Source organism: Phaenicophaeus curvirostris, unplaced genomic scaffold (genome assembly GCF_032191515.1).
Source record: "Phaenicophaeus curvirostris isolate KB17595 unplaced genomic scaffold, BPBGC_Pcur_1.0 scaffold_178, whole genome shotgun sequence".
NCBI classification, from domain to species: domain Eukaryota; kingdom Metazoa; phylum Chordata; class Aves; order Cuculiformes; family Cuculidae; genus Phaenicophaeus; species Phaenicophaeus curvirostris.
Window position 1 is genome coordinate 134,655 of NW_027206798.1, and position 23,374 is coordinate 158,028.

General features: G+C 53.0%; 1 protein-coding gene across 1 annotated transcript; it reads left to right on the top strand.

Moving 5' to 3' along the window:
* Positions 1 to 3,235: 3,235 nt before the first annotated feature.
* On the top strand, positions 3,236 to 22,580 carry LOC138734742 (DDB1- and CUL4-associated factor 11-like). Its single transcript, XM_069882549.1, has 13 exons — positions 3,236 to 3,413; positions 7,335 to 7,857; positions 15,161 to 15,212; positions 15,307 to 15,381; positions 16,226 to 16,278; positions 16,369 to 16,469; positions 17,212 to 17,358; positions 17,523 to 17,577; positions 17,756 to 17,882; positions 19,321 to 19,477; positions 20,270 to 20,410; positions 21,089 to 21,195; positions 22,488 to 22,580. Exons 1-13 carry the CDS (start codon positions 3,236 to 3,238, stop codon positions 22,578 to 22,580), a joined length of 1,809 nt encoding a protein of 602 aa, XP_069738650.1.
* Positions 22,581 to 23,374: the final 794 nt, after the last annotated feature.

Below are 23,374 nucleotides of genomic sequence, written 5' to 3' on the forward strand. Positions count from 1 at the left end.
TGCCACCTCCATCCCACGGAGGGGTCACAAACACACGCAGTGGACAGAACCCCATCTCTGTCACCATGTCCTGGGCACTTTCACCATCAAGAGCCCACTGATCCCCAAGCCAGAGGGAAACCAGTTCTGTAAAACACATCCAGGAACAGAGAGAAAAGCCACCTGAGACCAAATCCACAGCCCTTCATGGTCGCTGCCCTCAAGGCAGCTGTGCGGCCTCAAGCTGGGTGTCCAGCTTCCATCCGTCCCTGACCCTGAGGTGTCACCCAGAGTTCTCAGCCACCAAGGAGAAGAGGGGCTGGACCCGTTGGTGAAGCTGGGGCTGCTCCGATCCTGGCCAGCTCTGGCCAACCCTGCCAGACTCAGTACCCTCAAGCTGCCTGCGCGTCCTCTCGGCCACCCAGGGCTGCTCTCCCCTCCGCTGACCTGCAGCAAGGGCTGAGCACCCACAGCTCCTGCCGGTCGGGTGCCAACGTCTGCCAGAACGGCTCTGGCCAGAAACGGCACCGCTGGGGATGCGGCTGTGCTGGGGGCTCAGCTGGGACCACAACTGGTGGCAGCAGAGACTCTGCACCATCCCTGTGGCTCAGCAGCTCCTACAAGGCCTGACAGCGCGTGTCAGTGCAATGAGGCTCTGAACGATCCCTTCCTGCTGGAGGAGGCTCTGGCGTGTCCAGACGGGTCCCTATACCCTCCGCTTCCCGAGCCCTGGGCTTACAAGGGCTGCATACTCACCGATTGCTTTCTCCAGGTTTTGCCTTGTTATCCACATGCGGCAACACCCCAGACACACTCCAGCAAGGAAGACATCCTGCAGGAAAATGTAACAAAGACTGCTCTTCATGCAAATTCAAACAAAGACAATTAGATCTTTTAGTTCTGCGTTAATTCGTTACCCGTCAAACACAAAAGATACTGCCACTCCGTCTTCCACATTGTGACAACAGCAGTTTCAAAATTTCTTACTCTTAAATAAAGCTTAACTTATTGTTCATCAAAATAAAAGCAGTGTTCGGGGTTTTCTTTTTAAATCTTAAATATTTATATTTTTTTTCCAGAAAAAAATAGGTGTTTCACAGAATAAGTTGTGGATTTCCCATGTTGCTCAAACTGATACTAATTAATATTTCAGCAGAGATGGAGAACACCGATGATAACAATTCCCTGGCAACAGATAGCATAATTAATTCACGTGACAAGTACCATTTCTAAATGCGTGCACAATTGATTTTATAAGAACTGGACAGAGGTTATTGCACCTCCAGGGAAGGTGAATCAACCCCCTTCCTGGGCAGCCTCTGCCAGTGCCCAATGACCCTTTCTGTGAAGAATTTTTTCCTAATGTCCAGCCTAAATCTCCCCTGGTGGAGAGGGGAGGTTGGACAGTGACATTGGGAAGGACAAACGGGGGGTACCAGCTGCATCACATTCCGTTGTTGGCTGCAGCAGAACCATCTTGTCTATTTTAACAGTGAAATTTGATCAAAATGCTTCTACAAACACTGGCAAATGCTACGTTTGAGCTGAAAATGCCAGTCTGTCAGTGGGGTGACTTAGCACATCGCCCGTCCTTCCTCCTCTCCATTACTGCCTCTGTTAGAGATCACTTCCTGCACAGCTATCTTGGAGGTAGATTTGTTCAAACATTACCTTCCTGGAAAAAACCCCTTTGTTTTATTTCAATGAAGGCTAAAAAAATGCCTAAAAAGCCTAAAAATAGCGTCTAAGATCTCTTGCAATTTTCACTGCCTTCCATTGTAACATCAAAAACGTTGCTCATTTACGCAGCTCCTTGTTTTCTTTTCCTCCTGGTCAACTTTGACAAAACCCACATTCCTCCCGTGGAAACCACTGGAAGTGGGAGTAAAAAGACAGTATTTTCAACATTTTGCATTAAAAAGCATCAACCAACACAAACAACCGAGAGCAAAACGCTCCTCTCCCTGGGACTCGCTGCACCTAATTCTGCCTCCGGTGTGAGATCCACCTCTCAGCTCCCCTCTGAGTAGTGAAGGGATCAGAATGTCCAGAAGCCAATTCAGTCCAAGCTAAGATGAGACGGTAAAAAACAGTATTTCCCTTAAACACATTAAGGTATTTTTAGTCTGAATCACCAAATGCGGTTTTCATCATCACTGAAACAAAGCTGGAGGCCAAACCCCTTTGCAGGAGATTTTAAAATCCCTGCCCCAAGAGCTCGTGGCATTTCAGAGCTATCAAATCCTCAAGCCCAGAGGGGCAGAGCCCAAAGCTACAGAGATGAGCTATTTCTATGCTCAGAGGAAAAAACACAATATAAATGTACACCAAAGAAAATATAAGCCTGAAAGGACAGATACACAGCAACGGTGCAAGGTGAAACGTGAATATCCCCTTCCATTAGCAGGAGTGAGCAGCCTGCTTCTCCGAGAGGCAAAGGAGAAGGTTTGCCTCCAGGATCTGAGAGGGGTCACTGGAACCAGGAATATTCATACATGAACCAGGCAGAACGAGGGGATACAGCTTAGTAACGCCAGCCAGGAAAAGATCTGCAAGATGTGAAGCCAAACAATGTTAAAAACAGTTTGAAAATTACCTCCTAACCCACCAGCTAACGACCTTTAAAGCTGATCTCGTCAACTTCACCTATGCATCAAGGCTTAACCTAAGTACTGCGAGTCATTTAAAAACGCTGGTTTAATTAAGCAGGTTAATATAGGGTTGCTTTAGACGTGTAAGCGAGGGATCCCTGCCTTGCTAGCGCACCATCATGGACCTCGTACCCAGGAAGACACCAGCCTTTCAGCTCTGAGATCACAAACAGGACCATCAAAATCAACTGGTGAAGTGACTTTCACCTCTAAAGATCAGTAAGTTTTACACATTCAAACAATAAAGCCATTTCCCAGCTAAGATGCCAGCACAGCAGCGTTTACCAAGTGTTATCCAGCAGGACTAAGTTTCTTGGAAGCGAGACTGATGCAAGGGGAAGGTGAGAAGCCAGGACTGGAACGCCTAAAAGCAACCAGCACATCCATAAGGGACTCTTTTCAACCTATCATTTTTTTCCCCATCTATCAAGTAATTTTCCCAGGATGCCGACCGTCAAGGCACAGAGTAGAGTTTTTAACCAAACCTGACGGGTGCCATCCAGCTCCCATCTACTCAAGAGGGGAAATAGAACTCAAGGCTACCCATAAAATGGTCTGTAGAGAAACAGAGAAGCCTTTCAAATAGAGCAAATCTCATTGAAGTCATGGAGTCCCGCTGCCGGCAGCAGGTTCTGGATCGAGCCCAAGAGGAGAGGGCCAGCAAGGTTTTATTTGCCTCCCACAGAGCATCAGGAGGGGACCTGGAACTAGACGGTGGCCCCAGGAGAAGGGCTCTCCTCTCCCCTCCTCCCGCCAGCGCAGCCAATCGAGCCGAGCCGGGAGGTGAGGCTCCACAGCCGTAACTCTGCCAACTTGAAGGAAACGTCAGGGGCTGGAGAATTTCCTCACGTGTTTCCAATGTGGTTTCTATGCATTTTATTGCTCATTTGCAGATCAAAAATGCTGGAGGGATTCCAACTATTTCACACAGAATCTCACACTCCCGGCTGGCTGCAGCCCCAAAGCCTGAGTTTCTTCCCTTGAAATACTGCCCAGTGTTACTTTGGGATGTGACCTGATAGCGGAAGCCCACGGGGACCCTGAAACGATAATCGTTCCAGCTGCGATTGGTTGCCCAGCGCTGGCTGATGCCAGCACGGGTTTGTCAGTGCTGCTGACAAACAGGGACTCAGCAGCTAACGCCTCCTGTTCACACCACAACAAAAACCATGCCTGGAATCACACAATCCGGTACCCAACGGAGGAGGCAGGGAGTTCTTCCGCCTCAGGGAAAGGGTTGCAAGTCCTGGCATGACCAGCCCAAGGGAGCCTGATGCTGGAAACCGCCACGTTTCTTTTCTATGAAAAGAGGAACCACCAGTTTGCTATGTGATAGCAGCTGGTTTGTTAAACAGGGATGAAACAACAAGAAATACTTCACATCAAAACCTTCGAGGAGAAGGGATTGAAGGCTCCGCTCCAGCCCAGCCCACCGAGCCTCAACAGTGGGAAGACTGACCAGAAAGCAAAGGGATCTCCTCGCTGGGGTTTGCAGCCTTCCCTGCTCATTGGAGAAGAGGAGGCTGAGGGGAGACCTCATTGCTCTCTCCAACTACCTGAAAGGAGGTTGTGGAGAGGAGGGAGCTGGGCTCTTCTCCCAAGAGACAGGGGACAGGATGAGAGGGAATGGCCTCAAGCTCCACCAGGGGAGGGTCAGGCTGGACATTTTCACAGAAAGGGTCACTGGGCACTGGCAGAGGCTGCCCAGGGAGGGGGTTGAGTCACCTTCCCTGGAGGGGTTTAAGGGACGGGTGGACAAGGTGCTGAGGGACATGGTTTAGTGATTGATGGGAATGGTTGGACTCCATCATCCGGTGGGTCTCTTCCAACCTGTAGATTCTAGGATTCTATGATCTCCAGCCTAAGAGTGGATGGCGAGGGAAGGAGCCGGACGACGCTGTCAGATCACTAGATAGCACTCAAGGAAATGATGATCAGGAGACGAGCATGCGGCAGAGCTTAGAAATTCCATAAGGCCGGTTGTTTCCATACAGGCGCTCACAAGCAAAACCAGAGAACAATAGCTAAATTTATTCCCTCATTCTTTCTGAAAGGGAAAAAAGCTGCTTCATTGCCTCTGACTAATCGAAACACCTACTTTCTATTACAATTTCATTTTCACTGCAGTTTCTTTTCCACTTAATTCAAGAACTATCAACACTTGGAAATCACAAGCTTGTCCTTTCCTTCCCCTTTATTTCCACACCCAAAATACCTCAATCTCCTCTATCACAAATTACACAGCTGACTGGCAGCAATTTTGGGGAAACGGGTAGACCTGTTTCTCCTTCTAAGGCACAGAAAACAGAATCTTGCATCTCATGCTTCACAAAACACTTTAGAGATAAACACAAAGAGACCTGGAGATCTTGCCATGCTCTGTCCGCACCAAACTTCTCATCCAAGGCAGCACCTGGCAAAGCTGACCTGACATTTCCACAGATCATGGAATGCTTCGAGTTGGAAGGGACTTCAAAGCCCATCCAGTTCCACCCCTGCCATGGACAAGGACACCTCCCACTGGATTAGGGGCTCCAAGCCCCATCCAGCCTGGCCTCGAACCCCTCCAGGGATGGGGCAGCAACCACTTATCCAGATAACCTGGGCCAGGGCCTCCCCACCCTCACAGGAAAATATTTCTTCCTAAGATCTCACCTCAGTTTTCCCTCGTCCAGCTGAAAACCATTCCCCCTTGTCCTATCCCTGCACTCTCTGGGTGCCCTCAGTAGCACCACTTTTTGGGAGCGTGGTAGGGACACCTGAGGAGAACAGGATCAAAGAGTCGATCGCATCCATCAGGAAGGCTGCTCAGGTATCAGGCCTTGGAAAGGAAAGTGCCTGTGAGGGACTAGCGTGGGTCGGAGACGACAGACTACAGTCACTTATTTATTAAAGAGCTTTTCTCTTCCTTCTAAAGGTTTTTAAGTACCCCGCTTCACTCTGAGGACAAACTCCAGCCCCTTCGCAATGCTACATCACCCAAGAGGCAGGAAGCTCCCCTCTTTCTGCCAGCCATAAGGATCTTCCAACTCCCCAGCAGTGCTTCCTCTGGAAGGCACTTTCATCTCCAACATGTTCAATTTAGACTCCAAAGCGTTGAGTTATCTCGGCATGTGATGGTGCCACCATGCCAACCACAGCAGCTTGGGTGGGCAAAGTACCGGAGCAAAGGCAAGAGGCTGAATAATCACAAACTTAGACAGGCGTCTGCTCAGTGCAACGCTTGGGATTTTGAGACAATTCAGCTTTTGGTATTGTTACCTGCCTCTTTGAAACAACCGAGTGACAGAATTCCTGAAATAAGCAGAAGGAGGAAAGATTTTAGGAGAGAATAAGGTTTCGAAGGTACCAGAAATTAACTGGTGGCAGTGGCAGAGGGCTCTGCACAGCCCAGACTGGGCCCAAGTGCTGCAGCCTGATGGATCTGGCAGTCCTTTCGCTGGAAAAAGCTGCTAGGGAGAGAGCTGAAAGCTGGCAGCTCCTTTCCAAAGTCCTCCCAAAGCAGGGATGCAGCGATGGAGCAAGCTGAGGGGCTACAGCTGAGACCCTGGACACTGCCAGCTGGGGTGGCTCTGGAAAAAAACGTTTGTGTGCAAGGATCTGCTTGCAAAAATGCACCTGCTGACCCAGGGAGCATGGAGAAACTGCAAACACATTAGGAAAGAACTAAGGGAATTCTCCTTTCACCCTTCCTCAGCGCAGAGGAAGGGGTAGCACAACCATGGGAACCTGGCCCATGCCAGACATTGATGTATGCCCAGTGCTACCCCTTGGGCCAGGGTGCCAGAACAGTCAATTCCTAAAAGTTGCCCCCTTCTCCCCCTTCTCCTTTTTCGCCCCCTTCTCCCCCTTCTCCTTTTTCGCCCCGCTTGCTCCCTTCTCCTTTCAATACACATTTCTATTTTCTCATGTAAAATCCTATTCAAAACCATAACCAAACCCAGTGACACAGCTCCTCCTCCAATTACGCGGCCTTATTTGAAATCACGGCATGAACTTTGGACCCACAAGGGCGCAGGCACCGGCCCATCCGAGCCGCGCAGCCGCTGCAGGACGGAGCAGAGCAGCCAAGCCCTGGGCCCCTGTCCTGTCCCACATTTGAGCTTCATGTGGAAGCAGTTTTCTCCAGGGCATTTATGATCGTGCACGTCTCCAAGACGAGTCAATCCGCCCGCCAAAAGGAAAATGATTCCCATAAACCAAAAGCTCAGGTGTGGCAGCGTTTAACACACATGAAGTGCTGTCAGCTGAAGTTAAACACCTTTGTTTTCCCCTGCGACTGCCCCACGCAGTAGCTGAAGGTCACACCACCACGGGCTTTCCCTCCCTCACATGGTGCAGGACCTCTGGCAGGTTAAGTTTGAATGGAAAGGGAAGAGGTCGAGGTTAGTGTGCCCGACAGACTGACAAGAGGCTTCCGCACCATTTCAAGTGTCTCCAATGACACCAAGTCCGCAGCAAAAAGGAAGGGCCAAACTGATTTCCCTGCTCTACAACAACGAGCTGCTCAAGAGCGAGGGTCACCAGTGAGGTGCGTGCTTCAGCAGCCACGGCGCAGGGAGTGGCTCCGTATTCCCAGGCTGCGGCAGCGCAGGGGATGCGTGTGACGGGGCACACGGCTATTGTTCAGGATCCCAGACCAGAACTGGTCACCCTACAGCAATTCCCTGATTAAACACTGACCCGCCTTCTCACGCCGGCCAGGCTCAAAAGAAAACGAGCCCGTCCGCTCCCGAGCAAGCTGCCAGGCGTCCCTGCTGCCCACCTCCATACGGAGGTCGCCGTCTTCTTTTTCAGTAGTCTCCGTATCAGACATCGCTCCTAAGGAAACGAAAGGCTGGGGGTTAGGGGAATCTGTGCGAGGCGTGCAGGCAGGAAGCAGAGCTGAGCAGCTCGAGACCAGAATAGAAACAGGAATCGAGCCCGGCATCGAGCGCAGCGCAACGCGCTGCCGGCACAGGCTCCTGCGAGGCTGCATCGGCAGCTCCACGCGGCATCATCTCGAAAGGGATGCTGATCGGAGGCAGAGGGCTCCGCGCAGCCTGGATTGGGCTCAGGAGCTGCAGCACGGGCTGGGGAGTTTCCTCCTGGAGCACCGGGGCGGATTAAGCTCCGTTCAAACCCAGACGAAGGGGCGGGAGGAGAGAAAATTGCCACATGGACAAATAGCTGCGCAACCCAGAGAAACAGGTTGCAGTGTGAAACACGTCAATGGGGTGGCTGGAAGGTGAGGGTCATTTTGCAAGCGGCAATCCGAGCCCTTCACCACTGGAGAAATTATTAATAAAATTAAGAATTAAAACAAACACACACACAGCCTTCCCAAGCAACCACACAGAAGTGATGGTCAGTATTGCACATACAATGAAAAGCGCTGGCAGAGAAGCCTTGGCCAGGAAGAAAATATTTCCAACTCCCAATATTGGCATAATTTGGGATAAACACCTTCCTATCAGCATAAAACACCATTCACTGATCCTGCTAATCCCAGTGTTCCAGGTCCTGGGCTCCCCAGGGCATTTCTCTGCACATCCCTGGTGATGCCCGGGCACCCAGCGTGCAGCCACCCTGCTCTGAAATGCACACAGCTCTACTCCCTCTCCAGGCAAGCAATAAGACAAGCTCAAAAGGCAAAATGCAAACCAAACAGAAGCATTCCGACATGGAAAAAGGAAATAAAAAATAGTTATAAGGAGCCTGAAGTGACCAGCAAGTTCAACTCGAAAAGGTTCTTTTCCCCTCTCCCAAAACAGATAGCCAGAATGATCAGTTTTGAGCTCAAATAATATCAAGAAAGGGTTCCTTTCCTGGGCTGCCCCTCCCTCGGCAGCACTCTCAGCTCTCTGCTGTGTTTCTGCCTGTTGCAGCGATTATTTCCAGGTCAGGGCACGCAGCTGACAGAGCTCAACTTTATTCCACTCCAAGAGCACACAAGCTGAAGTGACCACTTGGGAAGAATGGAGGATCCAAACGGTGCTCCCCCAACAGCCTCCTGAGTACCCAAATTCAGAACCTACCTGGCTTAAGAAAGGAAGAGGCAAGCAAACACAGAAATACCCCACGCTGCTGGGGATATGCACAGGAGGGCTCCTTCTGCACCAGCCAAACCCTGCAGCCTCACCCTTCTCCCCTCCCCACAAAATCCAGTTTCGTTAAACCCATTTTAGATGGGTTTAGATCCAAGACGAGAACACCTTTGGAAGTTAAACCTGGATCAGGAATTTGGCTGCAGTCGGTTATACCCCTTCCTGCCATTGCCAAGACACTTTAAGGCTTGAAAGCAGAGAGGAACCCAAGTGAAACACAGCTGGAGAAGCAAAAGCGTTTTCCAAAGAGTGCAAAATACCAAGAGTAAAACAATTCCCATTCCACAGCCAGATGAAAAGAAGTTGCCCAGAGAAGGGATGAGGTTTCTCCTTCAGGCCAAAACAAACTAAGGACTTTCTGGGGTGGGAATTCCAAAACTTTCATACAAGTTGCCCCAGTTTGCTTCATTTGCCGCAACAAAAACTCAAAGACAACCTTGCTCTTTCAGGACCCCCCATAACCCTGTCAGCATCCATCCTTCTGGTTTGGCAAGAAATCCCATCCCATGCAGAACCTTTCCCATTGAAACATTGCTGAAAACAACACAGAATCACAGAATCACAGAATAACCAGGTTGGAAGAGACCCACCTTTAAGAGAACACCTCTTACTAATGTTTTTTTTCCACAGCCCCCACAAGGGAAACTTCAGAGGAATCCCAGAAGATGCAGCAAAAAGCAAACACGATCCAGTATTCGCTGGTATCAAATTGGCTTTGCATTATAAACGGCTTCTGGGGCCAGCCTGGATGTCCTAATGCCACAGCCAGCAACCTCTGCGGTGGGGAAGGTGGATGGAAACAGCCTGGCAGGGCAACCACTGCCTTGATGCTCTGCTCCACATCCCCCTCAAAGACATCAGGAATTCTCACATTCACTTCCTTCCAGGCAGTCCATAAAAGACAAGGAGACTGGGGTAAGATACCAACCTGTCGCCTCTTCCATCACGAGACACAGAATTCCTCCCAACAAGCCTAGAACTCCAGAGAACTTGGACTGTAAATCAGTTCTGTTGCCAAGCCCAAATGGATGTCCTAGCACCCTGTTTGCTTCCCCTCTATCTTCTGCCAGCGCCTTCCACGTCTAAGCAGAAGGCAATTAACAGCTGGAAATATCTGACTCCTACAGACGCAGAATCCAAGCCTCGAAACATAAAGGCACCAAAGAAACCGGATACGACTCACCAGGAAGAATTCTTTGCGAAAGAGAAGAGACTAGGGAATCCCTTGGGAGAAAGATTCTATACTAAGGATTACTGTTCCTCGGTTACAGCCAGACACCAAAGAACACACTTCTCCCATACACAACAGCAATCTCAGTGCAGCTGAGCTGCAATCCTGACAGAGGCCAAAAGACTAAGGCCAAAGACTCGCAAAGGCACCAGGCACATTAATTTAACGCTTCCTAAGTACCTAAAAAGCAGCAATCTCCTTCCCCTGCTGCAGCTGATCCATGTTTAATTAAAGATGATGGATGGCACAACTCACCCCGATTCCAAGATATCCAACGAGCTATTCCGAGGCTTAGAAAAGGCCTAAGAACACCACAAAAAAAAATTAAAAGCCCACAAATGAACTGTGCTTCTGTAAGTCAGACATAACAGCAGAACAGGGATGAAGGAAGCCTCCTGAGTAGGATAAAACTTTCTAAACCAGACAGTCTGAGCAATATAAGGAAGATAAAAAGAAATTGATAGCACCCTTCCCCACCGCTCTTTTGTTTCTAAGCACCCACAAGCCAAACTTTGTGAAGAGATCGATGCCTGAAACAGAGCTGGCTGACACACACCTCGGTGGTCACCCCTTCCACGACATCGCCCTCTGATCCATTTCTCCATTTACACACACAGTGTTGGTCTTGTTCTACCAGATCACAGCTGGAGGACAAGGAACGACGAAACACGTGCAAGAATAAGGGGGAGTTTCTGCACAGGGGCTCCTTTTTTTTCCCATTTTTGACTTAGTGTGGAAGAGAAGGCCCAAAAGCACAACGGGGCAGGGTGAGCTAAAGAGCATCTGGCTTCTGTCTTTACGGTCACGGAGATGACCTGAAGGGCTGGAGCACCTCCTGTACAAGGACAGGCTGAGAGCATTGAGGTTGTTCAGCCTGGAGAAGAGAAGGCTCCGGGGAAACCTTAGAGCAGCTTCCAGTACTGAAAGGGGCTCCAGTAAAGCTGGGGAGGGCAGGGATAAAACAAGGGCAAGCAGTTGTAAGCTGAAAACCTGATCTGGTGGGAAGTGTCCTTGCCCATGGCAGGGGGTTGGAACTGGTTGGAACTTTGAGGGACTTCCAACCCAAACCATTCCATGATTCTATGACCCTCAAATGCAAATTATTTGGTGATAAAGCCAAGAAAAGAAGATAACTGGAAAGAAAGCCTGTTTGAAACATAAATAAGCTTTACAGCCAAGCTAGTCTAAAAGCTGCACTGATTTTTTTGCAAACCTCTTTAGCGCATTATTAAAAACTGGTGGACATTTCAAACATTTAAACTGGATCAGATTCCCTTACTTCCAGGTTCCTTCACCTTTACAGCGCAGATGGCTCTTTTCTTAAACTGCTTGGGAAAACTTGAAAGGGGCCAAATATATTAAACCACAAGGTATAAAACAAACTCCCACTTGGTACTTAGAAGGAGCCACTTCTGCTAAGCAGAGCAACTAACTCCTACAATCTGAGTCAGAGGGCGCTGATTGGTAGGATTCAGGAAGGCTCCATCAACAATGCTGCTGAACAGGACTTCCCACCGTTCTGAGCTAGAGCAATTGCTTCAATTACTTCAGCAGCTTCGCTTTTCCTACGTTCTTCACCAGAAGATGGGTCACATGGAAGAACTTGTGCAGAGGCAGAGTGGAAAGAAAAGCTATTTAAAAGGATTTTTTTTTTCCCTAGGCCTCAGAACAAATTAAATCTTTGTAATCAGGGTCCAAAAGGAGGAAGAAAAAAAAAGGAAAAAGAAAGAAAGAAACAACCCACAACTAGTCCCATTAGGTGGTCAGAACCAGAATCACTTTGTATTTGGGGTGACAATTTGTACCCACACTCTGAAGGAGTTATTTGAAGGGGCTCACAACAAAGCCATTCTTGCTGCCGTGAGCAAAAATAACTTTGCTATGTACACAGCTCGCTCTCCTCTGCCCAATCCAACTGCAGCTCTGAAACCTCAGCCAGCGCTGAAACACAAAAATAAAAGCTCACTCACTTTCTATGGGTTACTATGAAAGAAAGCAGCAAAATCGGAACTCGACAGCTCAAAACTCATCCTCTGAGGCAGAGGCACAGACTAGCCTGTGCAAATCAATCCAACTCTGAATCCTGCTCTGTTTTCTTGGTGAAGTTTCAAGCCACCCAAGTCCCAAACCTGCTAGGACATCAGGCACCAACCTCACACCCAGCTGTTCACCATACACACAGCAAGCAGATTTAGTACAGAAAAGACAACTTAATTCTCCTTCCGCCAAGGAAGGTTCTACCTGGCGCTGATCTTCCTCACCCTGGGTACTAAGAAACTTGTCTTTTTCAACAATTGTTCCGTTAGATTGGGCCAAAGCAGCTGAAACCAGCAGTTCAAGGATCCAACAACACCGACAGGGAAGCACACGGCCACTCGCTACCCACCGTTGCGACACCGGGCAAGGAACCCAAGTGGGACATAAACGAGATGCCATCACCACAGGTCAGGGCCTATTCCAACAGCAGTCAGGTACTTCAGACACTGCAAACAAAGCTCAGACACCCTCTTAGCTCCAACACGCAGACCAGACCATTCAGGGTTAAACGTTACTCGCAAATCCATTACTTCTGTAAATTACATTTCATCTCCAGTGGGGAGCCAGAAGCTAATGACTTAGTAAAAAGCACAGGCAGCCTCCATCATTCCCATCTCCATGTAGAATACTACCAGTGCTAATTTATCCTGCTGTGCTTCTGATTGCCCTCGCCCCGTTCACTTCTAGATCAGCTCCCCACTCACCGGCAGGCTAGAAGGCCTGGACTGAAGAGTCAAGTTCATATCTTCTTGCCCTTTACTGGAAGCCACTGAGGGAGCAGACGACGCCTGGGACCCAAACGAGTCTTGAGATAACTCCTGAAACAGCAAGAAACACCAAAAAAAACCCCACAAATGGGAATAAAATCAAGGCTCTGCTGGAATCTCTCTGGTATATTCTTGTGTGGTGGAGGAATTTGCCCAAAACAGGAAATAATCACAGAATCACAGAATAACCAGGTTGGAAGAGACCCACTGGATCATCGACTCCAACCGTTCCTATCAAACACTAAACCATATCCCTCAGCACCTTATCCACCCATGCCTTAAACACCTCCAGGGAAGGTGCCTTAACCAATTCCCTGGGCAGCCTCTGCCACTGCCCAATGACCCTTTCTGTAAAGAATTTTTTCCTAACGTCCAGCCTAAACCTCCCCTGGCGGAGCTTGAGGCCATTCCCTCTTGTCCTCTCCCCTGTCACTTGGGAGAAGAGGCCAGCTCCCTCCTCTCTACAACGTCTTTTCAGGTAGTTGGAGAGAGCAATGAGGTCTCCCCTCAGCCTCCTCTTCTCCAGGCTAAACAACCCCAGCTCTCTCAGCCGCTCCTCATCAGGCCTGTTCTCCAGCCCCCTCACCAGCTTTGTTGCTCTTCTCTGGACTCATTCCAGATCCTCAACATCCTTCTTGTGGGGAGGGGCCCAGAACTGAACACAGGATTCGAGGAGCGGTCTCACCAGTGCCGAGTCCAGAGGGAGGATAACCTCCCTGGACCTGCTGGTCACGCCGTTTCTGATCCAAGCCAAGATGCCATTGGCCTTCTTGGCCGCCTGGGCACACTGCTGGCTCATATTCAGTCGGCTGTCAGTCGGCCTGTAGTTTCCTGGATCCTCCCTGTGACCCTTCTTGTAGACGGGCACAACATCAGCCTCCAGTCCAGTGGGACTTCCCCAGTCTTCCAGGACTGTTGGAAGATGATGGAAAGGGGTTTGGCCAGCACACCCGCCAGCTCCTTCAGTACCCTAGGGTGAATCCCGTCCGGCCCCATAGACTTGTGGGTGTCTAGTCGGGCTAGCAAGGCTCTGACCACCTCCTCTTGGATCACGGGAGCCTCATTATGCTCCTCTAGCTCCTGGGTTTGTACACAGACGGAACGACCCTCCTTACAACTAAAGACTGAGGCAAAGAAGGCATTAAGTACCTCAGCCTTTTCCTCATCCCCTGTTACTGTTGTTCCTTCTGTGTCCAATAGGGACTGTATGGTCTCCCTAGTCCTCTTTTTATTATTTATATATTTACAGAAGGATTTTTTGTTATCTTTCACTGACTTGGCCAATCCAATCTCTAGTTGAGCCTTAGCCCTTCTGATTTTTCCCTACACAGTCTCACTTCCCTCCTGTAGTCCACCCAAGAGGCCCATCCCCTCTTCCAGAGCCCATAAACATTTCTCTTCTTCTTGATATCCCTCAAGATCTCTCTGTTCAACCAAGCTGGCTTTCTCCCCTGCCGGCTTTTTTTCCGGACCACGGGGATGGCTTTCTCCTGAGCTGCTAGGACCACCCTTTTGAAGAGCTCCCAGCCCTCCTGGGCTCCCTTGCCCTTGAGTACTGTCTCCCATGAGACTTCACCAACCAGCCTGCTGAAGAGATCAAAGTCTGCCCTCTGGAAATTTAATGCTACCGTCTTGCTAACCACCCTCTGCACTTCACCTACAACAGAAAATTTTATCATCTCATGGTCGCTTAGTCCTAGGCGTCCACCTACCGCCACATCCCCCACAAGGCCTTCTCTGTTCACCAACAGCAGGTCCAGGAGGGCACCCTCCCTCGTTGGTTCATTCACCAACTGTGCGAGGAAGTTGTCTCCCACGCCCTCCAGGAACCTCCTAGACTGCTTCCTTTCTGCTCTATTGTACACCCAGCAGATATCAGGCAGATTGAAGTCTCCCACCAGAATGAGAGGCATCGATCTAGAGATTGACCGCAGCTGTTTATAGAAGAGCTCATCAGCTGCTTCTCCTTGGTTGGGTGGTCTGTAACAGACTCCCATCACTATGGGTCCCTATAGGCTCTATGGGGTCTCTATGGGGTCTCTATGGGGTCTATGGGGGCTCTATGGGGGCTCTATAGGGTCCCTATGGGTCACTATGGGCTCTATGGGGTCACTATGGGCTTTATGGGGTCTATGGGGTCTCTATGGGCTCTATGGGGTCTCTATGGGTCCCTATGGGCTCTATAGGGTCACTATGGCCTCTATGGGGTCTCTGTGGGGTCTCTATGGGGTCCCTATAGAGTCTATGGGGTCTCTATGGGCTCTATGGGGTCTCTATGAGTCCCTATAGGCTCTATGGGCCCCTATAGAGTCCCTATGGGGTCTCTATGGGTCCCTATTGGGTCTCTGTGGGGTCTCTATGGGGTCCCTATGGGTCTCTATAGCCCCTATAGGTCTCTGTTCTCTATAGGTCCCGGTGGATCCCCCGGAGCTGGAAGCCAAGGGGGGAAGGGCCGATCCAGGTGAGGGGGGGTGGGTGGGGTGGGGGGGCTGATGGGGGGGCGTGGCCTCTGCAAGCCCCGCCCCCTCTTCTAACCATGTTACTCCCTCCCACAGGCCCCTCCCCCTTCCTGCTGGAGCTGCGGGGGGGCGGGCCCCCACCCCGATCACGTGACCCGGAGGCTGCAACAGGTGGGCGGGGCCTCTATGGGGTCTCTAGGGTCTCTATGGGGTCCCTATGGGGTCCCTATGGGGTCCCTATGGGGTCCCTATGGGTCTCTATGGCGCCCTATGGGTCCCTATGGGGTCTCTATGGGTCCCTGTGGGTCCCTATGGGGTCTCTGTGGGTCTCTATGGGGTTTCTATGGGTCTCTATGGGGTCTCTATGGGGCCCCTATGGGTCCCTATGGGTCCCTATGGGCTCTATGGGTCCCTATGGGGTCTCTATGGGTACCTATAGGTCTCTATGGGGTCCCTATGGCTCTATGGTGCCCTGTGGGTCTCTATGGGTCTCCGTGCGGTCCCTATAGGTCTCCGTGGGGTCCCTATGGGTCCCTATGGGTCTCTATGGGGTCTCCATGGGGTCTCTATAGGTCCCTATGGGTCTCTATGGGCTCTATGGGTCCCTATGGGTCCCTATGGGGTCTCTATGGGGTCTCCATGGGGTCTCCATGGGGTCTCCATGGGGTCTCTATTGGTCCCTATGGGTCCCTATGGGTCTCTATGGGGTCTCTCTGGGTCCCTATGGGTCCCTATGGGGTCTCTAGGGGGTCTCTAGGGGTCTCTAGGAGCACTATGGGGCTCCCATTGATCCCTATTGGTCCTTATTGATCCCTATTGGTCCTTATTGATCCCTATTGGTTCCCATTGGTTCCCATTGATTCTATTGGTTCCCATTAGTTTCTATGGGTCCCTATGGGTCTCTATTGATCCCTATTGATTCTATTGGTTCCCATTGGTTTCTATGGGTCCCTATGGGGTCCCTATGGGCCCCTATGGATTCTATGGGTCCCTGGGGGTCTCTCTCTCCCCGCAGCGCGAGTGGGGCCGCAGCTTCTCGGCCGTGGAGCAGAACCGCCTGAGCTCTCGGTGAGGGGATCTCTGGGGCCGGGGGTGGGGGTGGGGGGCGGGTTATTGATCCGTGGGGCAGGGGGTGATCGATCCCCGCCCCCCCCAAAGATTCCTGCCCAACGCCGAGGTGTTCGCGGCCGCCTACCCCCACAAGGCTTTCTGCGGCGTCTTCAACGGCAACGGCTCCCTCTTCGTCTCCGCCTGCCAAGGTACCTGGGGGGCTCCCTTGGTCCCTATTGATCGGTATTGATCGCTATTGGTTCCATTGATCCCATTGGTTTCCGTGGTCCCTATGGGTCCCCATTGGCTTCTATGGGCTCTGTGGGTCCCCATTGGCTTCTATGGGTCTCTATGGGGCACTATGGGGCTCCCATTGATCCCTATTGATCCCTATTGGTTCCATTGATCCCTATTGATTCCTATTGGTCCCATTGATTCCATTGATTCCATTGGTTTCCATTGGTTTCCATGGGCCTCTATGGGTCCCCATTGGTCTCTATGGGCCTCTATGGGTCCCCATTGATCCCTATGGGGCTCTATGGGGTCTCTATAGGTCCCCATTGATCCCTACAGGGTCTCTATAGGTCCCTGTTGGTTCCCTATGGGTCTCTAGTGATCTCTGTGGGTCCCCATTGGCTTCTATGGGGTCCCTATGGGTCCATATTGATCCCTATGGGGTCTCTGTGGGTCCCTATGGGTCCCCATTGATCCCTATGGGGTCCCCATTGATCCCTATGGCGTTCCCATTGATCCCTATGGCGTTCCCATTGATCCCTATGGGTCCCCATTGATCCCTATGGGTCTCCATTCATCCCTTTGACTCCCTATTGATCCCTATGACTCCCTATTGATCCTTTTGACTCCCTATTGATCCCTGTGTGTCCCTATGATCCCTGCGGGCCCCTGTGGGTCCCCGCTGACCGCCGGGGGGCTCCCCTGTCCCCCCCCGAGACCACTCCCTGCGTGTGTACGGGGCGGCGGGGCGGGGGCTGCGGCTGCTGCGCTCCACGCGGGGCCGCGACGTGGGCTGGAGCATCCTGGATGTGGCCTTCACCCCCGACGGCCGCCACGGCCTCTACTGCAGCTGGTCCCCCTACGGTCAGCCAGGGGGGCGGGAACGGGGCTCAAGGGGGTCTCCATGGGGTCTACGGGGTCTCTACGGGGTCTCTACGGGTCCCTATGGGGTCTCTATGGGGTCTCTACGGGTCCCTATGGGCTCTATGGGTCCCGGGGGGTCCCTATGGGTCTCTCCCCCCGCCCAGTTCACGCATTCAACATCCACGGGGAGGACGAGACCCACATGGCCATGGATCTGCGGTGAGTTATGGGGCAGGACCCCTCTTCTATGGGGCAGAACCCCCTCTATGGGGCAGGACCCCTCTATGGGGCAGGACCCCCTCTACGGGGCCCCATCTCCTCGCTATGGGGCAGGATCTCCTCGCTATGGGGCAGGGTCCCCTTTCTATGGGGCAGCCCCCCCTGTGTCCCCCCCCAGCCCCCCGGATCGGCGCTTCGCGCTCTTCTCTCTGGCCGTGGGGCCGGGGGGGCAGGAGGTTTGGGGCGGCGCCAACAACGGCTGCGTCTACGTCTACGACCGAGGGGGCCAGCGCCGCGTCCTCCGGGTCAGCGAAATTGGGAATTGCGAGGAAAATTTGGGGAATTTTGGGGAAAATTTGGCGAATTTGGGGAAAATTTGAGGGAAATCGTGAAATTTAGGGGGAAATTTGGGAATTTTGGGGAAAATTTGGGGAATTTCAGAGACAATTTGGTGAATTTTGGGGGAAATTTGGCAAATTTCAGGGAAAATTTGGCAAACTTGGGTGAAAATTTGGGGAATTTGGGGGAAATTGTGAAATTTTAGGGGAAATGTGGGGAATTAGGGAGAAATTTGGGGAATTAGGGAGAAATTTGGGGAATTAGGGAGAAATTTGGGGAATTTGGGGGGAAGTTTGGGGAAAATTTGGCATATTTTGGGGAAAATTTGGCAAATTTTGGGGAAATTTCGCAAATTTTGGGGAAAAATTTGGGGAATTTTGGGGAAATTGTGAAAATTTGGGGGAAATTGCAAAATTTGGGGGGAACCTTGGGGGAAATTTGGGGGGAAATTGCGAAATTGGGGGGAAATTTGGGGAGTTTTGGGGGGGAAATTGAGGAATTTGGGGGAAATTTGGGGAGTTTGGGATGAAAATGGGAAGTTGGGTGGAAAATGGGGAATTTGGGGGGAAAATGGGGATATTTGAGGGGGAAAATTTGGGAATTTGGGATGAAATTGGGGAAAATTTGGGGGGAAAATGGGGAAATTTGGGGGGAAAATGGGGAAATTTGGGGGGAAAATGGGGAAATTTGGGGGGAAAATGGGGAAATTTTGGGGAGAAAATGGGGAAATTTGCGAGGAAAATGGGGATTTGGGGGAGAAAATGGGGAGATTTGGGGAGAAAAATGGGAAATTTGGGGGGAAAATGGGGAAATTTGGGGGGAAAATGGGGAAATTTGGGGGGAAAATCAGGGAATTGGGGGGAAAATGGGGAATTTGGGGAGAAAACGGTGAATTTTGAAGCAAAATCTGGGAATTCGGGGGGGGAGAAGACGCAAAGAAGGTGGAGGTGGTGGAACTGGGATGGTGGCCAGAAGGTCTGGAGATGCCGGGGGGGGGAACTGGGAGCACTGGGAGGGGGACTGGGAGGTAGTTATGGGGCACTGGGGTGGACTGGGGTGAACTGGGAGCAACTGGGAGCTACTGGGAGGGAAATAGGGAGGAGGAACCCGTGGTGGGATGGTCTTCAGAAGCTTGGGAGATGCTGTAGGAGCTACTGGGAGCACTGGGAGGGGGACTGGGGGTGACTGGGAGGTAGTTACGGGGCGCTGGGGTTAACTGGAGTGAACTGGGAGCAACTGGGAGCTACTGGGAGGGGGAGAGGGAGGAGGAACCCGCGGCGGGATGGTCTTCAGAAGCCTGGGAGATGCTGTAGGAGCTACTGGGAGCACTGGGAGGGGGACTGGGGGTGACTGGGAGGTAGTTATGGGGGACTGGGGTGAACTGGTGTTTACTGGGGGGGTCAGGTGGAGGTGCACGAGGCGGACGTGAACGCGGTGGCGCTGGCAGACGCGGGGGGGCAGCTGGTGCTGAGCAGGGGGGACGACGGGCTGGTGCGGCTCTGGGACCGACGGAGCCTTGGCCACCGCGGCCACCGCCCCGTCTGCCGCCTGGCCGGGCACCGTGGGGGGGTCACCTTCATCCACAGCCCGGTGAGGGGGGGCACTGGGAGGGACTGGGAGGGGATTGGGAGGCACTGAGAGGGGATTGGGAGGCACTGGGAGGGGGAAAGGGTGGACTGGGGGGGAATGAGGGGGACTGGGATGAACTGGGAGGGGGAATGGGGGGGACTGGGAGGCACTGGGAAGGGACTGGGAGGCACTGGGATGGAATGGGAGGGGAAAGGGGGGATTGGGAGGCACTGGGAGGGGGAAAGGAGTCACTGGGGAGGGGAAAGGGGGAACTGGGATGAACTGGGAGGGGGAAAGGGGGGACTGGGATTCACCCCTATTTACCCCGATGACACCTTAATTACCCCCATAACCTCTGAATTCGCCCTTAATCCGCCGTTAATTACCCTTAATGACTCCCCTAATCCCTTAATGAGTCTCCTAACCCCTTAATTACCCCAATAACCTCTCAATTTCCCAGTAATTAGCCCTTCATTAAACCTTCACTACCCCTTTCCCCCCCAATTACCCCCATAACCTCTCAATTCGCCCTTAATCACCCCTAATTACCCCATATCCCGCCTCTATCCCCCTATTTACCCCTTTAATTACCTCAACAACCGCCCCATTCCCCTTTAATTACCTTTAATTACCTTTAATTAACGCCCCCTCTCCTCACGCTCCATTTCCCGCCTCGCCTTTCCCGCCCTTTTTGTTGCCATGGCGGCCGCGCGCGGGGGGGGGGGGCGCGCGCGCGCGCGCGTGGCCACGCCCCCTTTTTTACGTGATGACGTCACCCCCCCAGCGGCGGCGGCGCTGCTTCCGGGGGACCCGTCGCTGCAGACGTTCCGGGGTCACGTGGTGCTGCACACGCTGCTGCGCTGCCGCCTGGCGCCCGCCGGGGGGCGCGCGCTGGGGGCGGGGTGCGCCTCGGGAGGCGTCATCGGTGAGCGACGCGGGGGGTTTGACGTCATCGGGGAGCGACGGGGACGGGAAGGGGAAAGCGTGGGAAAAGGGGCTGAGGGGGGATCTATGGGGCAGAGGGAGGGGTCTGTGGGGCAGAGGGAGGGGTCTGTGGGGCAGAGGGAGGAATCTATGGGTCAGAGAGGGGTCTATGGGGCAGAGGGAGGGGTCTGTGGGGCAGAGAGAGGGGTCTGTGGGGCAGAGGGAGTGGTCTGTGGGGCAGAGGGAGGGGTCTGTGGGGCAGAGGGAGGGATCTATGGGGCAGAGAGAGGGGTCTATGGGGCAGAGAGAGGGGTCTATGGGGCAGGGAGGGGTCTATGGGGCAGGGAGGGGTCTACGGGGCAGAGAGAGGGGTCTACGGGGCAGAGAGAGGGGTCTACGGGGCAGAGAGAGGGATCTACGGGGCAGAGAGAGGGATCTACGGGGCAGAGAGAGGGGTCTATGGGTCACAGATTGGATCTATGGGTCAGAGAGGGGTCTGTGGGGCAGAGGGAGGGATCTATGGGGCAGAAGAGGGATCTGTGGGGCAGAGGGAGGGATCTATGGGGCAGAAGAGGAGTCTATGGGTCCGGGTGGGTCTCTATGGGTCCGGGGGGTGGATCTATAGGGCAGAGGGCACCCCCTGACCCCCTCGTTCCCCCCCCGTCCCCCCCCCCCGCAGTGTACGACGTGCTGACGGGGCGGGTGCTGCGGCGGCTCAGCCGGCACCGCGGCTGCGTGCGCGACGTCTGCTGGGGACCCCAGCCCTGGCGCCTCGCCAGCGCCTCGGTGCGCACCTGGGGGGCCGCCATGGGGCAGCTATGGGGCAGCCAGGGGGCCCCGTCAGCTTCCGGTGCTTTCCGTTGGGTTCTATAGGTCCCCATTGGGTTCTATAGGTCCCCATTGGGTTCTATAGGTCCCCATTGGGTTGTATTGGGTCCCCATTGGGTTCTATGGGTCTTTATTGGGTCCCCATTGGGTTCTATAGGGTTCTATGGGTCCCCGTTGGGTTCTATGGGGTTCCTATTGGGGTCTCTATGGGGTCCCCATTGGGTTCTATGGGTCCCCATTGAGTCCCCATTGGGTTCTATGGGTTCCCCATTAGGTTCTATTGGTTCTTATTGGGTTCTATGGGTCCCCATTGGTTTCTATTGGGTCCCCATTGGTTTCTATTGGGTCCCCATTGGCTTCTATGGGTCCCCATTGGTTTCTATGGGGTCCCCATTGGTTTCTATGGGGTCCTCATTGGTTTCTATGGGTCCCCATTGGGTTCTATAGGGTCCCCATTGGGCTCTATAGGGTCCCCATTGGTTTCTGTGGGTCCCCATTGGGTTCTATAGTGTTCTATGGGTCCCCGTTGGGTTCTATGGGGTTCCTATTGGGGTCTCTATGGGGTCCCCATTGGGTTCTATGGGTCCCCATTGGGTTCTATGGGTCCCCATTGAGTCCCCATTGGGTTCTATGGGTTCCCCATTAGGTTCTATTGGTTCTTATTGGTTTCTATTGGGTCCCCATTGGTTTCTATGGGTCCCCATTGGTTTCTATGGGTCCCCATTGGGCTGTATAGGGTCCCCATTGGTTTCTGTGGGTCCCCATTGGGTTCTATGGGGTCCCCATTGGGCTCTATAGGGTCCCCATTGGGTTCTGTGGGTCCCCATTGTGCTCTATAGTGTCCTCATTGGGCTCTATAGGGTCCCCATTGGGGTCTCTATGGGTCCCCATTGGGTTCTATGGGTCCCTATTGGGGTCCCCATTGGGTTCTGTGGGGTCCCCATTGGGTTCTGTGGGTCCCCATTGGGTTCTATGGGGGCCCCATTGGGTTCTATGGGTCCCTATTAGGGTCGCCATTGGGTTCTATGGGGGCCCCATTGGGTTCTATGGGGGCCCCATTGGGTTATATTGGGTCCCTATTGGGTTCTATGGGTCCCTATTGGGGTCCCCATTGGGTTCTATGGGTCCCTATTGAGTTCTATGGGTCCCCATTGGGTTCTATTGGGTTCTATGGGTCCCTATGGGGCAGGGGGAGGATCTATGGGGCAGGGCTGGGATGTGTGGGGCAGGCCCTCTGGCTCTGCCCACAGTGGGACGGCACCGTGCGCCTCTGGGGCTACCGCAGCCCCCAAGCAGAAGAGGACGAGGAGGAGGAGGAGGAGGAGGAAGGCGCCCCCCAATAAAGGCCTCTGCCCCACAAGTGGCTCCCGGGCTCTTAATTGGGGGGCAGACGGCGGCCTGCGAGCCCCCTGCCCCATAGATCCCTCCCTCTGCCCCATAGATCCCTCCCCAGCCCCATAGATCCCCACACAGACCACAACCGCGGAGAAGCTTTGAGATCTTGACGCTCGCCCCACACTTATGGGGCTGGGCGGGGGGGTGGGGGGTGGCTGGTTATGGGGCAGCGCCGTGGGGCAGGGCCGTCGCCTCAGGAGGAGTCGGCATCTGGGGGGAGAAAGGGGGTGGTGTGCCCCATAGATCCCTCTCTGTGCCCCATAGATCCCTCCCTCTGCCCCATAGACCCCTCCCTCTGCCCCATAGACCCCTCCCTCTGCCCCATAGACCCCTCCCTGCCCCATAGATCCCCCCCCACACCCACCCTGCCCCCCGGCGGGTGCCATCTTGGCTCGGCAGGTGACGAAGGCATCGAAGGCGAAGACGAAGGCGAGAAGGAGGCTGAAGGTCTAAGAAGGGGGGGGGCGGTCACTTAGGGGGCATCCGTGGGGCTGGGGATCTATGGGGCAGGGGGGGTCTGTGGGGCGGGGGGGGGGGCCACTCACGAAATCTTTGCAATTTGTTAATTAGCACTAGAAAGGGGTAATTGTTGCCATTTCGGTTGTTAAGTTGTCACTGGAAAACAGGATTAGAGGAGGAAGGATTTCTCTAAGCCTCGGGAGAAAAGCTATTGCCGTGGAATATTGACGCAAGAAGAAATTCTTATATTCTGTGCTCTTCAGTGTACTTAGGAAAATAGTTC

Coding starts and splice junctions, on each gene's coding strand:
- LOC138734742 (XM_069882549.1), top strand. CDS start 3,236: ATGGAGTCCCGCTGCCGGCAGCAGGTTCTGGATCGAGCCCAAGAGGAG. Junction 3,414..7,334: donor CAATCGAGCCGAGCCGGGAG/GTGAGGCTCCAC, acceptor CACGCCGGCCAG/GCTCAAAAGAAAACGAGCCC. Junction 20,411..21,088: donor CGCCTCGGGAGGCGTCATCG/GTGAGCGACGCG, acceptor CCCCCCCCGCAG/TGTACGACGTGCTGACGGGG.